This window comes from Caretta caretta, chromosome 5 (assembly GCF_965140235.1).
Source record: "Caretta caretta isolate rCarCar2 chromosome 5, rCarCar1.hap1, whole genome shotgun sequence".
In the NCBI taxonomy this organism is placed as follows: Eukaryota; Metazoa; Chordata; order Testudines; family Cheloniidae; genus Caretta; species Caretta caretta.
The window spans coordinates 114,158,570-114,181,066 of record NC_134210.1 but is presented as its reverse complement, the minus strand read 5'-3'; the positions used below and the strand labels follow the sequence as shown (position 1 = coordinate 114,181,066).

General features: G+C 42.3%; 3 protein-coding genes across 3 annotated transcripts; all 3 read left to right on the top strand.

Annotated features, from left to right (window-relative positions):
- Positions 1-1,617: 1,617 nt before the first annotated feature.
- Positions 1,618-2,199, top strand: LOC142072042 (interferon beta-like). Its single transcript, XM_075128259.1, has one exon. The coding sequence runs from the start codon at positions 1,624-1,626 to the stop codon at positions 2,197-2,199; it is 576 nt and encodes a 191-aa protein (XP_074984360.1). The 5' UTR covers positions 1,618-1,623.
- Positions 2,200-14,123: 11,924 nt separating this feature from the next.
- LOC125637405 (interferon epsilon-like) lies at positions 14,124-14,699 on the top strand. The gene has a single exon (XM_075128946.1). The coding sequence runs from the start codon at positions 14,124-14,126 to the stop codon at positions 14,697-14,699; it is 576 nt and encodes a 191-aa protein (XP_074985047.1).
- A 6,227-nt stretch (positions 14,700-20,926) lies between these two features.
- Positions 20,927-22,171, top strand: LOC125637195 (interferon beta-like). Its single transcript, XM_048851387.2, has 2 exons — positions 20,927-21,512; positions 22,128-22,171. The coding sequence occupies exons 1-2, from the start codon at positions 20,939-20,941 to the stop codon at positions 22,169-22,171; spliced, it is 618 nt and encodes a 205-aa protein (XP_048707344.2). The 5' UTR covers positions 20,927-20,938.
- The last annotated feature ends 326 nt before the right edge of the window (positions 22,172-22,497 follow it).

Here is a 22,497-nt window from a genome sequence, read left to right as displayed (position 1 = left end):
CTCCCCTGCCCCGCATTACCCTGTGATTACTTTGTTACCTTATCCTCTCTTAGTATTCATACTACAGTACTTATTTCCCTCTCTCCTCAACATCTTCTCTGGACTTCACCCTCGTGTGGGATAAACATCCCCAACACCCATGGAAAATAATGCGAGAATAGGGAGCGTAGTGCATGGCAATCTGGGGGCTCTGGTAAGTCTGCTTTCTCTGCACTATTCAGAAACTTTCATGTCGCTGATGCAAGACTCTGATAGTTCTTATCAAAGTGCAGGAAGCCTTGGGAGACTCTAACCAAATTAATATGCACAGAAATGTTTTCATGGTTTATTCAGGTGATTCTTCCTTTCTAATTTCAGTGAAAATAGTTTTCTTTTTGGATGAAAACACATTTTCCTGCCACGATGGCAAAATCCAGCACAACAGTCTGTGCTAGGGGAAGAGAACCAGAAAATGAAATGTGACCACAGGAAACCAAGAGGCTAAAAGAAAGCTGAAGAATTTCCCTGCCCACGCCAAGGGGAAAACAAAAAGTTAAGAGAAGGAACTAGCCAAAATGGTGAACACTGATTTTGATTTTTAAAAAATTCTTTGAATGACTACAACCCAGGGACATGCCTGTTAAAAATACAAATCAGGACTTCTCTTCATAACCTCCTTCTGGCCGCACTGTAAATCACAATCATCCATGTGGGTACCTCTCCAGTATGTGTAACTAATTGCTCATCCTGTTTTACTCTTTACCCTCCATTTTTCACCACTGTCAGCTACTCAGAGTGACCAATAGGACAACATATTCACACCGTCTAACTGCATCGATTCCTCAGCTACAGTATATACACTCAGATCTGGAAGTAAACAAAAAATGAAAAAAGGTTCCATTCTCTCAGAGCTCACTCTCTATCTCCTGTGTTTTCCTAGAAGGAAGATACCGATATTTGCTGGTGTCTACATATTAAGTGTGCTTTTCAGGTTGCATGACTGAAGTTGAAATTCACCATTATTTTTGGGAGGCCTAACATAGGTGCTGCCATACCCCCTGGCTTGAAGTGGTTTCCTTCATATTCACGGTTTACAGTTTGGTTCAATGGCTCTCAACAGCCCCACTACACAAACTGTTCCAGCTCCCCTGAGGCCAACCCTTTCTTCCCACTTCCTCCAGGCCTCAAAACTTTAAATATACCTAAACTAGTTTTGTCTGTCAAATAAAGGAAGTGATGAATGAGAAAAGTGTAGGGTTTGATGAATTGGCGGTCTTCTCATTACCACTTCTGAAGTGTGGATGATCTTATTATATTAGATCTTTAAATTAATGCATCATGAAAAGCATGTATGTATGTGGATCCAGCATAAGTGAAAGGGGTTTGGTCACTTTCACAACAATACAAAAAGGAGGAAGCGTGGTAAAAGAATCTAGAAAGCAGTGAATTATACAGAAAGAAAAAGACTGAAGCCTCCAGGAGGGAAAAACCTTTTAAAAAAAACAGAAAATGATGAAACAAAAATTCTGCAGCCAATTATTTAAAGTCAGAGACATGAAGGAAAGACACAGCAGTCTACATAGGACCCTCAACAAACTCCAGGCTCAAGGTTCCACACAAAGAAAAGAAGTGGAAGACATCGGCATGACCACCAGGTGTTTGCTGCACATTTGCCTCATACTGCTCTTCTCCACTGAAATCTCATCTCAGCTCTGTACCATGCTTCACTTCCAGCAGAACAAAGTGAACAAAGAGAGCCTGGAGCTTCTGGAGAAAGTGAGCGGAAATCTCCCCTCACAATGCATAAATGAAAGGGCAGCTTTCAAACCCACCCAGGATGTCCTCCAACTCCCAGTGTCCCCGAAGGAGAATGCCAAGGTGGCAATTCAAGAGATCCTCCAAGAGATCTTCAACATCTTTAGCAAAAACCTCACCCAAAGTGCTTGGGATGGGGCTTCCATAGTCAGGTTCCAAAATGGCCTTTACCAGCAAATTCAGCGGCTGGAGGCATGTTTGAGAGCACAGACAGAGAAGGGCTTAACCAACCCAGAAAGTCAGGACCTCCAGATCACCAGTCGGAGAGTGAAAAAATACTTTCAGGGGATAGATGCTTTCCTGAAAGAAAAGCAATACAGCCTGTGTGCCTGGGAGATCATTCGCGTGGAAATACCCAGATGTTTTGTACTGATTGACAAACTCACTCGAAGGCTGAGTAACTAAGGTACAGTACAAAACTTTTCTCTGGAGTAAATGAATTCACATTAAGGTAATTTATACAGCTGAACAAAGATAACGGATATTTTATAACTCTGCTTATATAGGGCCTGATTCTTCTTTTATAGGATCAGTGGCCAAATCGCAACTGATTTCCATGGCAGCAGCTTTAGGCTCTTCCTGTCCTGTCCTGGAAACGGATTTTCAGTAACATGGATTTACTTTTTGGTGTTTCTACTATTGTTTATTTTTGCACATCTTCATAATCTCTCACATATCAGTACTGTTGTGCAGTAGGGAATTGGCAGACCATGCAACAAAGTACACATATGTGGAATCCTTCGGCACCTCACCAGCGCTTTGGGGTATGGGAGGGAAGGAAGTATCATTATCCGATGACCAAAGCACTCTGACTTCGACATACATCGTGTGTTTCTACAATTATCAGCATGGCTATTAATTAATTTGTCCTCATGAGAACTATTTCTAGTATTCCAAGGTTTGAGAAGCTTCCTAGAGACTTTTTAAAAAAAATATGAACATACTAAAAGACTTGCGAGCTTACGTGTGGAAAAGATATTGTCATTTAATTTCTTGAGATCAATTCAGTGAAAATTATACTTTTTCCCTTTGTGTTTCAACTATTTCCAATTTCATTTCAGCTCTGGATGCTGCAACTACTGAGGTGAAGACAGACGGATGCAGTGGAATCCCTCCTCTCTGCAGATTCTTCCCACAGTGACGTCTAACACTCCATAATGCTTGATGTCTTATGCCGTACATTCACTCTCATGAAATTCCAACTGCACAAATTTCTTTTTATGTGATAATATTCTGTTCATTTACTCAGGTTTAAAATGCAAAATGAAGGATATCAACGCAAAAAAGTTACAAGACAATTCAGAATTTTAAAAGAAAGGGTTGGACCTTAAACATTGTTGACATTGTGTGTTTGCTTTATATTTCTATGATCTCTTCTCTGATCCAATCTCACCTCTGAACTGTAACATGCAGTATAACCACAGTATAACAGCATAACACATGTGAACTGGAACAGCTTCCAAACAAGCTCCCTGAGGCGGGAGTTCCAGTCAGAGATTCCAACATAGACTCATCAGCCAGCTGGGCATCTGGAGACAGGTTTGGTTGCAATGATGGAAAGCGGGACTCTTTTACCAGGATGGAAGGACGGACCTTCAGCTCACCAGGATGAAGGTGAAGAGATACCAGTTCTTTCCTCTAGCAGACAAGCAGTTCAGCATCAGTGCTGGCAAGAGAATCCAAGTGGAATTATGCAGTTTTCAACTACAGGACAAAGTCACAAAGAAGTTTAGAAATTAAAAATACCAACCTGTTTAGAAGGACTAACTGAAATCAATGAACATTTTAGACATGATTTACAATGAGATGCAGTGGAATTTTAAAAGCTGTTGCTACTATTTATTCTATTTGTGCATTGTGGAAATAGTTTCAGATCATTTTATGATATTTGTAACAGGATATTTATATCAGTCTATTATTTATTGCGCTTAATGATATTTTATCGTAGAATAATTGAAATAAATTATTTTCTTATACAAAATGGAAACAGAGTGGTAATGATTTGGTTAAAAAAAAATCCAACCAAACACTCAATTATTGTTCAGCCTTAAAACCCCAAGTCCAGAAAGTATTTATGCACGTGACTTCTAGTATGTGACCCATCCTACTGGTGTTCATGCTTCCAGCTGGGAACATACTTAGATACACGGATGAATCAGTGTGCAAGTTCACTGTACTTCCATAGGAAAAAAGGAGCTGTGGAGTGATAATTAATCTTTCCACGATAACAAACCATGCACCACACCCGATCTCTGCCTCTTTTTCCTCTGCTACTTTTTCTTGGTTGTTTTCCCCGAGCAGATAACTTCTTGTTGTGGATGTTTGGTGGAGTAGATGTCCTGGAAGAGGCCAAACTACTGCTGGGGGGGGGTCCCGGGGGGAGAAGAGGGCACCAATCAAGACAGTATACACCTTCAAACACACACCAGTTAAGTTACCATTTAATTAGCTTGCTCATAACTCCATCAATCAGGTTTGTGTGCCTTCACATACCACCTCCCCACAATACAATTACAAGCACCAGCCCGCCCATTAAGTGTGGGCTTCCATGAATGCTCATCATTTGTGTGTCCCCCACACACATTCGGTTCCATCATTTTTGTGTGAGCACAGCACAGACAAAATTCATTCTTGAGTGCACACCACAAACAAAACTACATGTGAGTAATGAGAGCGGGAATAGGGCATTAGAATGAGGATTATCAAAGCTTCTCTGTCACCTCTAAAATGCAGCCCCCAGTTTGGGGGTGTCAAGGTTCCTTCCCCACTCTGAACTCTAGGGTACAGATGTGGAGACCTGCATGAAAGACCCCCCTAAGCTTATTCTTACCAGCTTAGGTTAAAAACTTCCTCAAGGTACAAACAGGGAAAGAGCCCACTTGGAGAGATCTTCCCCCCAAAATATCCCCCCAGAAGAATTTTAATGAAAGAAACCGTAAAAGAATCACCTCTGTAAAATGGTAAATACCTTACAGGGTCATCAGATTCAAAACACAGAGAATCCCTCTAGGCAAAACCTTAAGTTACAAAAATATACATTCCATTCAGCACAGCTTATTTACCAGCCATTTAAACAAAAGGAAATCGAATGCTTTTCTAGCTAGATTGCTTCCTAACTTTTTACAGGAGTTCTGAAGAGCGTTCCTGATCTGTTCCCGGCAAAAGCATCACACAGACAGACAGACCGACCCTTTGTTCCCCCCCACTCCAGCTTTGAAAGTAACTTATCTCCTCCTTGGTCATTTTGGTCAGGTGCCAGCAAGGTTATCCTAGCTTCTTAACCCTTTACAGGTGAAAGGGTTTTGTCTCTGGCCAGGAAGGGTTTTATGGTTCTGTATACAGAAAGGTGTTACCCTTCGCTTTATACTTATGACAAGGGGAATACATCAGTCAGTTACTATCCAGGAACAATACTGAATTCTTCTGAAAAAGTCTACCTGTCCCAAACCTATTCTGTGCCAGAGAGAAACTATTCCCACTCATGCCAGCAGACCTTGAATTAAAAAAGGGGCCATGCTGAGTGGAGAATTCAGTTGAGCTCTTTGACAATATCACCTGTATTATAAGGAGCAGCCAATGCCTGTGAGGAATGCCAGCTCGCATTTCTTAAAAGAGAGGAAAACTGTGTAAATATCCCCCACTGAAGTTCTCCCACATCCTTCCAATGGTGGGCAGGAAGGAGGAGGACCAGGTTGGACCCCAGCCTTCCTCATGCAAGTGGCTGTCATTCCATCTCCACACTCAGCAGATTCTATGGTTTCTGCACTGATCAAAAAGGTCTCTCCGGACACAGATCTGAAGCATCTGTCTCAGCTCTGGTCCCATTAGATTCCCTGCCCCAGTCCTTTCAGTGCCAAAGAGTATTTTCAGGACCACGATCCACCTACACAAAACTTGGTGGAGAGGTGGAGCCTCACTAGATCTGATGCCACCAGCAGGTTTATCACTATAACTTCACTCCCCCTCCAGGGAAGAGCTGAGAAAGGAAAAGGAAAAAAAATAGAAATCAGCTGTTGCCACCAGCTAAGTAAAAACCACGTGCACAAACCTCGTAAGACACCAAAAATACAACCCTATTCTTAAAAAAGGTAAATATTAAAAAAAGAAAGAGAGAGAGAGAGAGAGAGAGAGAGAGAGAGAGAGAGAGCTAACTGCATCTTTCTAGACATTTCCTGATCTACGTAGATATCTGAGGTTTCAAATGAGTAGTTTCTAGGTATGATACTGATGATAGTTCATACCGGGCCCCAGGCTTCTTAGAGCATAGTTGCTGCCTTCTCGAACTCTCCAGTTGGGAGGACAGACAGACAGATAAAGGGAGAGTTTTTCCTCCATTTTAAGAAGTTCCAGCATGGTGAGCACTCACTTCCTTTCACTTATGCTTTGCAGAGAGACTTTTTACCCCTTTACATGTAAGGCAAGTGGAGAACAGCAACTACAATGGATTTTACATCTAACTGGCTGTCCATAAAAGGGAGCTACCTCCCCACCTTCATTTAGCACAAAAGCTTCACAAAACTTGCGGCCACCGGCCCCGCTCTGGCCTTGTGGCCACCGGTTAAGCCGTAGGCTCCTCCGCCTCCTGTAATCTCACCTCTTGGAGACTCCAGCACGCCGTCTCTTGCTCATCCCCCTTTGTTTTCCTGCTCTCCAGTCAGTTACTGCAGGATTCTCTGTCCATGTGGTGCACTTTGATTCCAGTTGTCGCGGAGTCACAGGGCGATGCTCTGGAACTACTCCCTATGAAGCCAGTCACGACTCTGGGAGAGCATGCCTCCTCTCTTTGAGCATACTGTTTCCAGGGCAAGAAGCTTACACAGCTTTGACCTTTCTGGGTCTGACCTTGGAGCATTCATCTCTCTCTCTCCATATATATATGAATTTTATTGTCAGGCTCTGGCTCTGACCCTCTTACACCAATCACTGTAACTGACTTCTACTTTGGCTTATCTGTTTTCTTCTAATAATATTGAGCCAGCCAATGCTGCCAGGCTGCATTCCATGAGCTGAGGATCTGGCCCATTGGTCTCATGTTGGGCCAGATTCTGCCACCCTTAGGTTGACTAGTCCAATACCCCACAAGCAAGCCCCACTGAAATCAGTGTTAGTAGAGCGAGTTATTGCTCAGTGTGAGTAGGGGTAGCAGAATCTTGCCTATTTTGTCTAACTATTCTTTCTACTCGTAGCAATGTAAATTAAAAGCTGTTTACTAAATACTACACTTTTTAAAGTAGATTTTCTCCCTGCCGAGTGCAGCTGCCATCTTGTCCTTAAGATGCAGCATGTTACAGTCACTGTGTTTTCTCTGTCATGGAAAATTTCTATTTGTTCAGTCCTTGGGCCCAATTCTGAGAAGTGCTGAGCACCCACTAGTTCACTGGGAGTTCAGGGTGCTCAGTAGGAAGCGGTTAGTGCCTGTTAGGGTAAAGCCCTTTCTGTGATGTTTTTCCTTCTTTTCCTTGGTCTAACAGGGAGATGAAGCTGTCCATAAAAGGAAAAGTACAGGCAAACTTGACACAGACCAAGAAAGAGGAAAAGGAGGAGGAACGATGTGGGAAATATGCCATGAATTTTGCTGTGGTGCTATAATTCTTAGATGAAAAGTAGGAGTAAGGGAAATCTAGAAGATAATTATTTAGACCTGGTTGGAAGATCTGTTATTTTCTAAAAGCTATTTATGGACTGGACAGCCCAACAGCATTTGGCATTTTATAAAACCTCTAGCTTTGTGAAACAGTTTTTATGGTGGTGGCAGTGTTACCCGGGGTTCTTTCAACCAAAAGCTCTTGGTAACTTTTACTGTGTGTGAGCTGCTGTCAGGAAATAAATCAGGGGAGACACGGCCGTCCGAACGATAGATGGCTGGCACAAACAGAACAAGACAAGAGTGCTTTCACTTAAAGCTAAACTTTACTTAGTCTCAACAGGTTAGTAAAACACCCCCAACCCTTGATAATTTTCCAAGCTGAGTGTGGCTCTTGAGTGACACAGCGGCAGCCCGTCTGCCGCTGGAGAACGCAAGATACATCCAGAGGGAGAGTCCCGTCCTGAAGAGTCCCACTACCTCAAACTTTTCCCCCTTATTTTACACATTATAAAACAATGACATGTTCCTTAAAGAAAACTTGTTAAGCAAGCGGTTTCAGTGGTCAAGCAAGATTATTGATTACCCAGGTGTGGGTTTTTCCCAGAGTTTGCAGCCTTGAGGTCCTATTCAACATTCCTGAGGGCACATCCTGCTCTTCTAAAATGCATGTATCAGCAACTTCAACACAATTCTTATCAGGAAGGACACGGGGTTGAGCTGCTCTTTCTATGGCACCCAAATGCCCCACCCCTCCTGCCTTGGTCAAGCTGAGGCTGCTGCATGGCCACTTTACGGCCTGCTGACATGACACACATGCAATAAGCAATCATGGTTTAAGGCGCTTTCCTGGTTTGCCAAAATCTCCCCGTACAGCAGGACAATAAACATAACAGTGTCTAGTAGAATGGAGAAAACATCCTCCCCAAAACAAAAACGGTGGAACAGTAAACTGGGTGCCTTGTATAAATATACAGGGATAAACATGAAGAAAAAAGACACTAAAAATTGGGAAAAGAAACCACCACAGGAAAAATATCTCTCACTTTTCATGTTTTTTGACAGGTGGGATATGAATTTGCTCCATGGTTAAGAATCAAAAACAGATCCCAAAATCAGTAGGTGTGCTTCTTCCAGGTTCAGGTATAAAGTAGCCAAAATCTCATGAGTGGATCTAAAAATGGGATTTTTTTTTTTCATGAAGAGTCGGCGCCGGCCCTGGCCTTGCTGACCAGATGCCAACAGACTTGGTTTTCTGTAGATGCCAACAGACTTGGTTTTCTGTAGATGCCAACAGACTTGGCAACAACAGTCTATTTGGATGATCTACATCTGCTTTTTCTATCCTATACTTTTCCCAGTTTCGTCATTACTGACAGGGAGTTTACAGAAAGCCTCTGAAGATAGTATGTAAAAGTGAAGAGTTAAAATGGCCTGCCTGAAGAGAGGTTACATCAAGTTGCTTCGATGCTTTGGCTAGGCCAATATTTTTCTTGCCCATTCTGTCAAAGTAAAGTGTCTACACTTGATATGCTAAACTCTAGTGGTTTCATGAGAGCAATTTTCCGCCTCAGCAGGTCATCCAAGTTTGGGAAATATAGAAAACCCATGATGCTACTTGTTTGTATTATAGGGTAATATACCACCACTTTCAATTCTGTGTGGCATGTTATCAAATGCAATAAAATATGGGATCATATCTGGGTTAGCCCCACTCCGTATCGGTTTTGCAATTTGGACATTCAACTGGTTTACCTTGGTGCTTCAGAACAGCTAGCGTGCACTCTGCTTGATCTTTGCTTTAGAGTTTGGCAAGGAAAAGTGGTCAGACAAAAGGATCAAAATAAGATGGCAGGGATATGGAATTGACAATTCTGCCATTAGTCAAGCAAGCATCATTTTGTTCATGACCATGCACATACATTGCACTTCTGTGCAGAAGATGACGACCATGTATTATCTTGGAATGCACTAGCTGGTGCATAGCTGTGCCCCCTTGTTAGTGAACCACATTTCCTTGGGCAATGTAGTAGCGTGGGGTACCTGGACTGCACCTTTTAACATTATCTTGAGTGCTAGATATATACCCTGTACTTCGGGAAAGGATCACTACACCTTATTCTGGCCCTGTATCTGCCTAGTCCTGAGAACTCCCAAGTTATTACTTTTTTTTTAGGTGGAGCACTTGGTTTCCATTGTTATTAGTCATTAAATTACCCTCATTACCAAAGGATCCAGGATTGTTCATTCTAATCCAATGTGTTCAAATAAATTCAGAAAATGTGGTAGAAGGCTGTAAATAAAGATTAAGAACAAATCAATACACAGGCTTTCTCCCCCTTAAGCTTGAGGACATGCTACGCATTGTACGTTTTAAGGTCATCTACCGCTGCTTATCTACCACATGTCACCACTGCTTATGACATTAGAAACAACTCGCTAAGGAAGTTATGAGGTCACAGAAAGGGGAAGATTATGATATGCAAATATCCTTAGCAAGGAAATGAGGCAAGAAATACAGTACACATGGGGCCAAATGGTGCCACCTCTCAACAAAGCTCAAAAATCTGGCTTTGGGTGGACTATTTTGCCCCTGAGCCTGCTGGGTTGGCATGGAATAGCTGCACTGGTGCTCTAGTGGTAGAGACAAATGGGTTCCTATACACCTCATACTTTGGTTGTCACCTACTGCAGCACAGACCTGTCTAGTGGCGACACCCACAGCCCTCCATTCTGTTGCTAAGAAAGGCACGACAGAGTCCAAGGGGCATAGCGACCTCCCAGCATACACCCTGCTCTCAGCACAGTACAGCTATTCTGCTTGTATTCTGCTTTGTACATAAACAGAGGGGAGGGTAGCACGTGTGACTTAATATAGTGGCTGATTAGTTTCTAAAATGTTTGGGAGGTTTTCTGCTCAAGGAGGTGCCGGCTTTCATTCTGTTACACAGCAAAACTGAGCAAAATGGAAGGACATGTCGTCTGACCTTATGAGATCTTGCCCAAGAAAAGCAAGTATGTCTTAGACCACTTCACCTGTTTACACTGTAGAGACAGTCTCCCTTTGTACAGCTTCTAGCAAATCTAGAGGGTCGTATACCCTGAGACGCAGGACTGAGGGCAATCGGCCTGGGACATACGTCTGTAACCACAACACAGTTTCAGTGTGTATATTTTCCTCACATCATGTGCCTGACCCGTTTAAAGCATTTTGCTCAATTTTACATAAGGTGGTTACATCTTGACAAAAGGAAATATGATCTTACAGTCACAATGTAGCATGTACAATATAAAGTGATGCTTCATGGCCAATGCAATGTTAGAACAAATACACACATGTGGCACTCAGTTATGGCTCTAAGAGTGGGAGGGGGAGCTGCACTGCCTGAGTGGTGGAGGCTAAAGGCATTCCTAGTCTTGGGAGCATACTCTCACAGTGCCCCTCAAGTGGCAATTGCTGCATCTACAGACCAACAATAATACATGTTCTCTTTGGTGCAGGCCGACACACACTTGCCTGGAGGGTTACGGCCACCTCACCCCACCCACCACTGCTGCATGCGCATATAAGGGGTGTGTCTATGGTCATGCTCTTCACCCACCGGCCACACATGACCCCTTTGAGCGGCTGATGGATACCAACAGTGCCTTGCTTGCACTCAGGCCATGTCTACACCCTGACATTATGTGTTATGGTGTTGTAACTATGCTGCTGTAAGTGTGTAGTGTAGACAGACTACAGCAATAGAAGGGGTTTGCTGTAGGAACTCCATCTCGGAGCAATGGTACTTTGGTGGACAGAAGGAGTTGTGTATACTATTGGGTGAATACATATCACAATCACAATGAGACTCCATGAATATGTTACATGTCTTCTGGGAGGGTTGCTCCCCAGCCAGGCTCTCCCCTATCATCAGCCCTTCAGTGGCTTGGTGTGGTGGCTGTAGACGTAGCTGGAAGAGAGAGGAAGAGCATGGCAAACATCTCTCCCTTTTTTCATGTTATTTCTTCCCTCTTGGCTTTGTCCCACGCCCACCAGTTCAAAGTCAGGTGAGCATTACCCCATCGCAGTCCCAAACTGTCCACAGGAACGGGGGGAGGGGGGGGGCGGTGACTCACTGGAGAGTCCAACAGATTCAATTCTTGCTGCCTAGGCCAGCATCCTTTGTTCCTGTGAGGCTGGGCTGGGTTTCTCCCGTACATGCCCTGATGAGGCGTGAACTGCCTCTCTGCTCTTGGAAAGTTTTTGATTTGGTTTATTTTAAGCCATGAAGACACATTTTCAGCCTCACAACTCTAGACATGGAATTATAACCTATAACGTTACTATAACACTGCAGTAACAACAATTACTATCACATCACTATGACCACAATGCTCAGTACTTCTTGGGTCTTCCAAAGACACCCAACACAACAAACTTTGCAACAGACACCACACAATCATATAAAAGGATGAAAATGGAGGTGTAGGCTGTTCCCACGAGGTATAGAACGTCTCACCATGAAATTGTTCCATTTCTTCTGGGAGGATTAGATCTTCAGTAGCTGGACACATCTTTATGAAATTTGTGGCCAGAGGTGATGGTGGTGGCTCTGCCCTTGCGGCCCTGCAAGTCAGTGTGTACACCTTTCCTCTGGGTGTCTTCTTAGGGAAAGGACTCAGAATATCCACAGCTACATGCTGAAAGAGAACCTCAATTTTGGGAAGTGGCTGAAGAGGGGCCTTGACCTGGTCACATTGCACCTGGGAGCCATACAAACTCTTCTTCAAAGTCTAACTTCTTCACTACCCCTATCGTGCAGAGGAGAACTGCCTGACAATCATTCTATCACATTGTTTTGAAGCTGTGCTGCGTGGAAGAAGCTTTTAATCTACTTAAGAGCCATTTAGTGTTATCCATCATCTATGACTTTAGGTCTTCCTGTGGGAAAGCCAACCACAGGTGGATGAAAGGGAGAAAAACACCACCAATACATCCCCACTTAAGCTCCCCCTTTTCATTCCACTAGCAGGCAGGAGGAAATGATTTCTGTGATGAAAGCTGGGGAAACTGATGACACGATGGCTTCTGCACAGAACACAAAATCTTTCCAAACAGTGCACCTGAGTGTCTGCATCACTTCTAGGGCTTTGTCAGACCTCCCTTCCAGTCCCTATCAGCGTGGTTCCATTACAGTCACCCTGTCAGGGCTGCCCCAGGCTGAAACAATGGCTGCTGGGGGTGTGAAACTTCAATAAGAGCGACCAAAAGCATGGTCTCATTCATATCCTGGGTTTGCAGTTTTGTTCATTTGCTTTCAGCACCCTGCAACATCTTCCCCTGGGATTTCACCCAGGTGTGGAATACAGATGCCCAACACCCCTGGAAAGTCATGGGAGAATGGGGAGCAGAGCCCTTTACAACCTGCGGGCTGCGGTAAGTCTGCTTTCTCTGCTTTGCAGGGTGTGTTTCAAAAATTTAAAGCTAAAAATCTCAAATGTCTTATAAAAGTGCAGGAAGACTTGGGAGACTCTAACCAAATTAATATGCACAAAAATGTTTTCATGCTTTCTTCATGTGATTTTTCTTTTTTAATTTCAGTGAAAATAGTTTTCTTCTTGAATTAAAACAGATTTCCCTGCCATGATGGAAACTCCAGAACAACAGTGCTAGGGCTTGAGATCCAGAAAATGAAACGTGTCCACAGGAAGTGAAGAGAATTAAACAAACGAGAAGAATTTCCCTGCCCAAGCCCAAGGGAAGGCCAATATTAAACGAGAAGGAACCAGCAAAAATGGTGAACACTGAATTTCATTTTTTTAAAAAATATTTGAATTCTTTCATTCCAGGACACACTTGGTAAAAAACACATAATGTGACTTCTCTGCATAACCTCCTTCTGACCACATTGTAAATCATAGTCATCCACGTGGATACCTCTCTAGCATGCGTTACTATACTAATTGCTCATCCTGTTTTATGAATTCTTCTCAATTTTTTACTCCTGTCAGCTACTTGGAGTGATCGACAGGACATGATTTTCACACCTTTCAGCTTCCTCTATTCCTGAGCTCCACTGTGTATATTAAGACCTGAAAATAACAATGAGTTAAGGTGACATTTTCTCAGAGCACTCTCTCTCTTATGGTTTCACAGAAGGAAGATGCCAATAGTTCGTGCTGTCTAGATTTTAAATGTGCCTTCAAAACAGAGGACATCATTAAAGTTGAGATTTGCCAAATATTTTTGGGAGACCTAACCCTTTCCGCCGACATTTACTTCTTCAATGCCTAGCAAACTTTAAATATTCCTAAACAATTTCTGTCTCTCAAATGAAGGAAGTAATGAATGGCAAGTGCACTGTCTGACGAATTGGAGGTCTTTTCTGTACCACTGTGGAATTGTGGCTGACCTTCTTCAATTACAGAAATTAAAATATGACAAAATGCCTGTATGTCAGGGGTGGTCACTTTCACGCACACACAAAAAGAAAGAAAGAAAGAAAGAAAGAAAGAAAGAAAGAAAGAAGAAGAAAAAGGAAATGTGGTAAAAGAACTAGAAAACAGCAAGAAGAACAGAAAGAAAAATTCTGAAACCTTCAAGAAGGAAAATCTCGTAAACAGAAAATGATCAAAGAAACATTCTCCAACCAAATACTTAAATTCAGAGACAAAAAGGAAAGTCACAGCAGTCTACGTAGGACCCTCAACGAACTCCAGGCTCAAGGTTCCACACAAAGCAAAGGAGCGTATACACATCATCATGACCACCAGGTTTTTGCTGCACATTTGCCTCATACTGCTCTTCTCCACTGAAATCTCATCTCGGCTCTGTACCATGCTTCACTTCCAGCAGAACAAAGTGAACAAAGAGAGCTTAGAGCTTCTGCAGAAAAGGAGCAGAAATTTCCCCGCACAATGCACAAATGAAAGGGCAGCTTTCAAGCCCACCCAGGATATTGTCCAACTTTCAGTGGCCCAGAAGGAGAATGCCAAGGTGGTAATTCAAGAGATCCTCCAAGAGATCTTCAACATCTTTAGCAAAAACCTCACCCAAAGTGCCTGGGATGCCACTTCCATAGTCAGGTTCCAAAATGGCCTTTACCAGCAAATTCAGCGGCTGGAGGCATGTTTGAGAGCACAGATGGAGAAGGAATTAACCAACCCGGAAAGTAAGGACCTCCAGATCATCAGTCGGAGTGTGAAACAATACTTTCAGGGGATAGATGCTTTCCTGAAAGAAAAGCAATACAGCCTGTGTGCCTGGGAGATCATTCGCGTGGAAATACCCAGATGTTTTGTACTGATTGACAAACTCACTCGACGGCTGAGTAACTAAGGTACAGTACAAATCCTTTCCTTGGAGTAAATGAATTAAACATTAGTGTCAATTATACAGTTGAACAGAGATGGCGGATATCTTATAACTCTGCTTATATAGGGCCTGATCCTTCTTCTACAGGGTCAGTGGCCAAATCGCAACCGATTTCCTTGGCAGCAGCTTCAGGCTCTTCCTGTCCTGTCCTGGAAATGGATTTGCAATTACAGGGATTTATTTTTTCAACTGTCATTTTGGTTTGCGATTCTTCATAATCTCCCACATATCAGGTGATGTTATGTATTGCATAATTGGCAGACCATGCAACAAAGTACATATATTTGGAATCCTTAGCCACCTCACCAGTACTTTGGTCATCAAATAATGATACCCCCAAAGTACTCTGACTTCTATACATGTAGTATGTTTCTATTATGATCATGGTTGCTATTTATTAATCTGTCCTCATCCTATACCACAGCTTGAGAAGTTTCCTAGAGACATTTATAAGAAATATGAACATAGCGTAAGACTCGTAAGATTATGAGGTGCAGAAAAGATTGACATTCATAAATTTTCTATTGTATTTTTTTCTTTGTGTTTCAACCAAATCTCATTTCACTCCAGCTGAGGTTGCAGCGACTACAGAGGTTAAAAGAGTTGGACGAAATTGTACTGTGCGGTGGATTCCCTCCTCTCTACTGATCCTTCCCACAGTGATGTCTAAGACTTCTAAGACTCCATACTACTTGACCTTGTATTGTGCAATACACTCACTCAAAATTTAAATTGTAAATGAAGGATATCGATGCAAAAAAGTTACAAGAAAATTAAGAAAGGGTTAGACCTTAAACATTGTTGACATTATATGTTTGCTCTATTGTTCAATTCTTCTCTGATCAAATCTCATCTCTGAACCGTAACATGCAGCTTAACCACAGTACAACAGCATAACAAATGTGAACTGGAAAAACTTTCCAACAAAAAAGATGTGCATAATTTTCCACTAATGTCGAAACGAAGAGAGACGTTTCAGGTGGCTCCAAGAGGTTTTCAGGCCTCGAGTGTCCCTGAAGGGGAATGCCAAGGTGGCAATCCAGAAAATCTTCCAACATATTTCCTGCCTCTTGGCAAGAATCTCTCCGAAACGACCTGAGGTGGGAATTCCATTCAGAGATTCCTGCACAGACTCATCAGCAAGTTGGACATCTGGAGACGTTTGGCTGCAGCGATGGAAAACGGGACTCTCTGACCAGGAAGAAAGGACCAACAGTTTCCCAGGATGAACGTGAAGAGATAACAATTCTTTCATAAAAGACAAGCAGTTCAGCCTCTCTGCTAGCAGGAGAATCCATGCGGAATTATGGGGTTTTCAAATGTCGGACAAACTCACAAAAAAGTTTAGAAATTTAAATATCAACATTTTTAGAAGTTCTAACTGAAATCAAGCAATAATTTTTATATGATTTAAAATCTGATGCAGTGGAATTTTAAAAGGTGTTGTTACTATATCTTCTGAAAATATTTTCAGATCCGTTTACGATATTTGTAACAGGGAATTTATGTCAATCTATTATTTATTTATTGTTCTTATTTATGTATTTATCATAGATATTTGTTACTTACCAATAAATAATTATTTTATATAAAATGGCAACCTATACCAGTAATGATTTGAATAAAATACCGATTGAACCAAAAAGAAAGAAAAGGAGAATAAAAAAACCCCTGTAATTGTTCAGCCTGAAAACCCCAATTCCAGAGAGTACTTATGCATGAGACTAACTTAAAGTAGGTGAGCCATCCTGCTCATGTTAGTGCTTCCAGTTGGGAACATGCTTCAATACATTGATGAATCAGTGTCCCAATTTGCAGCCTTTCCATTCAAACAGACCACACACCACACCTTAATTCTCCCACCTTTTACCATTCTACTTTTTACCAGGTTACTTGTCCCCCAAAAAACTTGTCAGTTTGGGTGTTTGGTGTAGTAGACAGTTGTGTTGGAAGAGGCTAGATTGGTCCTTTTCCCCCACTAAGCAAGAGTGCATGCACCCCTTAACACACACCAATTACATGTGAATAATGAGAGCAGGAATGGGGCATTCTGTATTAGAATTATCAAAGTTTCTCTTTGTCACCTCTAAAACACATTTCCCCATTGGGTGGAATGCGTCAGTCAGTTACTGCCCACGAAAACTATGGAATTCTTCTGAAAAAGTCTAACAGACCCAAACCCATTCAGCTCTGGGGGGAAACTGTTCCCCTTCATTCCATCACACCTTTAATAAAAGAAGGGGAATGCTGAACGCAATGTTCAGCTGAGCTCTGACAATATCACCCGTATCATAAGGAGCAGCCATGCCTGTGGGAAAGCCCAGCTCACACTTCTTAAAAGAGAGGAAAAAAATGTTAATTTCTCTCTCTGAGATTCTCCCACATGCTTCCACTCAGGGGCAGGAAGAAGGAGGGGTGGGTTTGTCCGTAGACTTCCTCATGGAAGTGGCTGTTGTTCCATCTCCACACTCAGCAGAGTCTATGGTTTCTGCACCGATCAAAAAGGTCTCTCCAGACACAGAGATCTGCAGCATCTCTCTCGCTCTGGTCCCATTAGATTCTCTGCCCCCGTCTTTTCAGTGCCAAGTAGTATTTCCCAGGGCTGCTCCAGGCTGCATGCAGTTGCCCCAGACAACCTTTTAAAGTGTCATTTTTGGGCAGCTGGGATTAGGGTGACCAGATGTCCCGATTTTATCGGGACAGTCCCCATATTTGGAGCTTTGTCGTATCTAGGTACCTATTACCCCTCACCTCCTGCCGCCATTTTTCACACTTGTTGTCTGGTCACCCTAGCTGGGATATCAGCTGGGAAGTCTCTGAAGCTTGGCTTGGGCTTCCTCAGCGAGGGGAAATATACAACCCGTGCCTGGCTGGTGTGGTGCTCTGTCACCCTCTACTGGCACCTGAACCATTTAGAGATTGGGGAGTCTGCTACAACCCTGGCTTAAGAGGCATTATCACATGTTCACACAGTCAAGGCTCATGCACTAAGGTTCAAATGTCCAAGGTTCAATCCTGCCTGCTGACAACTTCAGCCTGTCAGCGTTACAAGGGGGGGCTCATCCAACATGTCAACTGGGAAGTCTTTGAAGCTCAGAATGTGCTTTAACATGTCCTCTCCCAGAAATATACCCAGAGGTGTTTACCTCTTCCAGGGGCCATGTAGTACGTGTAGATTATAATACGGAGACACTTTGCACAGGATTCTAACACGCTATTGCTCTTTAATTAATCACTTGGAAATACAGAAAATGGAACAAAAATTGTAAACCCTATCTGCAATTCCCTGCCTCAGTTTCCTCAACACACCAGGCCATTCTATGAGCCTGTATCAGAATCACTTGGGGTCATCCAACATCCTTCTGTTGCAATGCATCACTTATATGCACAAAAACAGAGCATTCTCCTCCAGCTCACATAACCTGGCCTTGGCCAGTTCATCCCCTTCCTTCCTCTTGCCCAAATGTCCTGTGGGTCTTCCCCCTAGGATTTCTTTTAGAACCTTTTGGTTTTGTCATCTGTCTCTTTGTTGACCTTCAGTAACTTTCCACACTCCTAACCCCCATTCTCCTTAACACCAACTTCGCCAAACTGGTTTCCCAACTCGGAAACACAGTCTTAAAGTTAAGTGTCCCCGTTGTCCTCAGCCTAGTGAGTACCTGCTGGAGGTCCTGTCCAACCGGATGGATACACATAGAAAGAGGTTTTCTATGATGAGGAAATTTCATGACAACAACTTCATAATATCACTTTAAAAGTAATAAGTCTTACAGAGACTCCTCCCCTTTCCCCCGGCCTCCGCCTGACACACACACACACACACAAACAAACCAAGCCATATGAATCAGGCTTGTGTACACTCAAGTCAGCAATTCTATCCCCCAGTTTTCTGACCAGCCGGTGCCACCCCTCCACACCCTCCACATCAGGCGTGAGTGCTCCTTGCCACCAACAACCAGTTTGGTGCACAGAATGGATTAAACTTTCAGTTATAACATCAACAATGCCTAAAAATTACCTAAACCCAACATTTAAAATTATAGTAATCAACCTGCTGGTGGCATCAGATCTAGTGAGGATCCTCCTCTCTACCAAGTTTGGTGTAGGTGGATAGTAGTTCTGAAGAGCTATCAGTCAACAGCAGCACTGCCAACCACATAATTCAGCCACAGCCTGAACATTTGAGACTGATTCAACATTTATGAAAAATGTTTGGCCCTTTGTAAACATTTTCTGAAATATTTGTACGTGTGAGTTTTTGTTGGAAAAGAATATCTCTGTAGTCAGAAAGTATAAGAAACACTCATATAAATACATATTTTAAATAGACTTTTCTCCAGAAAAGTTCATGCAGCCATCTGGAAAGCAGTTTTGAATTAGAAGGCAACCATCCCAGGAACAGACACAATAGCACTGACTCAGGTGAACCATCACACAGGACAAGTAGCAAATTATGAATAGCAAATACTCATAGGGAAATGAGTGTGGTGACAAGGTCCTGAGCAATCAGAGTGGAATGTGTATAAATCATTTGTCAAATCACTTTAAATAAATCCATTAGCAAATTCTGAATTTATTTGCAGATTTGCCTATTGGAAAAGGGGCTAAACTAATCTCTTATTTCACATTCAGGTTAAGATGGCTGACACAGAAGAAAAATATTCCAATAAAATTTCCTGCTCTTTTCACTGAAATTTAAATATACAGGATTTCATCAAATTCTAGCAAATATTTCACCCAGCTCAGTCTGCATCTAACCTTTCCCAGAAAACAGGCTCATTGCTGATGAAAATATGCTGAGAGACTTTGTGTCTTTATTCCCATAGCTTTCTTACTTGAACAAGAACAGCTAAGATTCAGATTTTTTTAATTTCTCGCTCTTTCATATAACTATTATCTCCTGAAGCTTCAGCTTGCCAGGAAATGCACACGCAGAACTCCCAGTGGAGTAAATGCAAGATTGGGGTGCAGCGCCTCTGGCATGATTGGGTCCCTTATGTGGTATACTTATGTACAATAAACTGCCTTCTTTACAGTGACGCTTCCAAATCGTTTAGGCAAAACTCTAGATTATGATTTTAAAAAATGCTTGAGGTGATGGGAGAGGGAGATGTAAAAGAAGTGACACGAACAGAAATATGGTCATGTTTTCTTCTTTTCCTTCTTTAAAATTAATATGAAAATATTCCTTTTCAATTTTTGGGTTGAAAACCATTCCCCTTCACTGATGGAAACTCCAACGTGACAGCCTAGTGCTATGGTATGAAAAACAGAAAGTGAAACTTGCTACAGGATGCAAACTTCACTCATCAGCCCACTTGAATTTCAATGCCCAAGCTCAGTGAAATGCACACTGAAAAAAAGAATAAAGCTTGAATGGTGAAAAGGGAAACACGTTTGAAAGTAACATTCATTTATGTCAGTCACTCTAGCATATTACCAACCATACAGTCTTTGCAAAAAGAAAAGGAGGTCTTGTGGCACCTTAGAGACTAGCAAATTGAGCTGTAGCTCACGAAAGCTTGCGCTCAAATAAATTTGTTAGTCTCTAAGGTGCCACAAGTCCTCCTTTTCTTTTTGCGAATACAGACTAACACGGCTGCTACTCTGGAACAGTATTTTCAGTTATCAGTTTCTTAAGTAAACCTCCCAGTTTCTCAGTGCCCTCTGTCCATCCTCTGGTATTCCCTACACACAGGGATTTTCCTCTCTCATCAGACGGATAGTCTTGCTGATGTAACTTACTGATCTAACAGATGTTTAGATCTGCCTAGCACTACTAACTACAGATACTTGGGAATAGACAGGCAGGTCCCTACTCTAACCTGTAACTGGATGAAACAGTTAATCATCACTCTTCTGACCCTTTAAATTTTCTTTATCTAAGAGGGTGGGGCGGGGGGCCCTCAGGAAAGAAATATAGGGATTCTTTCTTCTAAAAAAAGATAATGACTGTGATTTTGTTCTTCCAATGACTTGTTCGCTTCCACTAAATAGAAAGGAGGAAAATGAAAGTAAAAACTTCAAGCAGGCAAAAGCTTGAAAAGTAGAAAGTGATGAAAGAAAAATCTCTTGCTACAGAATCCTTAAATTCCTACTTAAATTCAGAGACATGGGTCGAAAACACAAAAGTTTACAGGAGACCTTGAACAGGCACCAGTTGCTCAAGTTCTACACAAACACAGGGAATCTAAGACATCATCATGATCAGCAGGAGTTTGCTGCAATTTTGCCTCGTGCTGCTCTTCTCCAGTGAAATCTCATGTCTGGACTGTAACAGGCTGCATGTTCTACAAATCAGAATGAACAGCGAGAGTTTTGAGCGTCTGGAGAAAATGGGTGGCAACTTTCCCTTCCAATGTCTAAATGAAGGGATAGCTTTCAAGCCCAGAGATATCCTCAAGCTCCGACTGTCCCACCAAGAGAATGCCAAGGTAGCCATCCAGCAGATCCTCCAAGAGCTCTTCCATATCTTTAACAACAATCTCACCCAAGCTGCCTGGAATGGGACTTCCATAAAGGAATTCCAAAACGGACTTCACCAGCAGATTGAGAAGCTGGAGATGTGTTTGAGTGCTGAGATGGAAAAGGAGGTAACCTACCCAGGAAATGAGAACCTCCTGCTCACCAGCCTCAAACTGAAGAGATTCTTCCAGACAATAAAGGATTTCCTGAAAGAAAAGCAATACAGCCGGTGTGCCTGGGAGATCATCCGTGTGGAAATATCCAGATGTTTCCTCATGCTCGACAAACTCACCAAGAGACTTGAAAATGAAGGTACCATTTTTTCTTTTTTCCTAGAAAAACTCAAATAATATTATTTGAATAAAACAGTTGGTGAAAGATGGGTGATACGGTTATAAATCCTAATATGTCAGGCCCAATCTTTCTCCCATAGTAATTTTATGCATACAGCTATTTCAAACGCATGCTCAAATCTTTTCAGAGTAGCATATAATTTAGTGCTTCTCTACCACACACAATATTCTATATGAAAAATATACCAATATATCATAACTGCTAACTAAAGACAAAATATTGTTAAGTGATAACTAACTATGCCAAATAGAAAAGAACAGTGAGAAGCCCCCTTTCAACAACTGCCTCGTTAGACAACGTTCCAGTTAGGACACCAGAAAATGGGGGGTCTGTGTTCACACTCTTCTATCCCATCAGCTCATTTTGCACATAGGGATGGCCGAGGGTTCTTATTCTGCTTTTCTTTCTTTTGTTTACCGCTAACTTCAACAGCTTTAGTAACAACAAATTGTGACAGGATGACAAGTGCACTAAGGCTCAGGATTTAGGATTTGACATCTGGTTAGAAAAAGATGGCCTCTATTTGGCATTTGAATCTCTCCATGTTTGAACCATTCCCCTTTTTCATTCCAGCACGTGATGCTTCCAGTAATGATGCTCTGAAAACGGCTGAATGAAACTGCACCTCCACTGGAGTCCGTCGTCTCGAAACTGATTCTCAAATAAGCAGCTTTCGAGACTCCTATCAGTCCATCTTGAATTAAGCAAACTGCCAAACTTCAACTGCACTATTTATGTCCTCCTTGCCATTACCAGACTGATTTATTCACATGAGAAAATGTTAAACAGAAGATTTTGCTGAAAATAGCCCAGAGAAACCCAGAAAGAGACTGCCAAAGTGGCCATGCAGTAGATCCTCCAATAGATTTCCTACATCCAGGGGTGAAAGTAACTTAAAGGACTTACCAGTATGCCACAGTCCTGAGCAGGGGGTAGGGCCTCA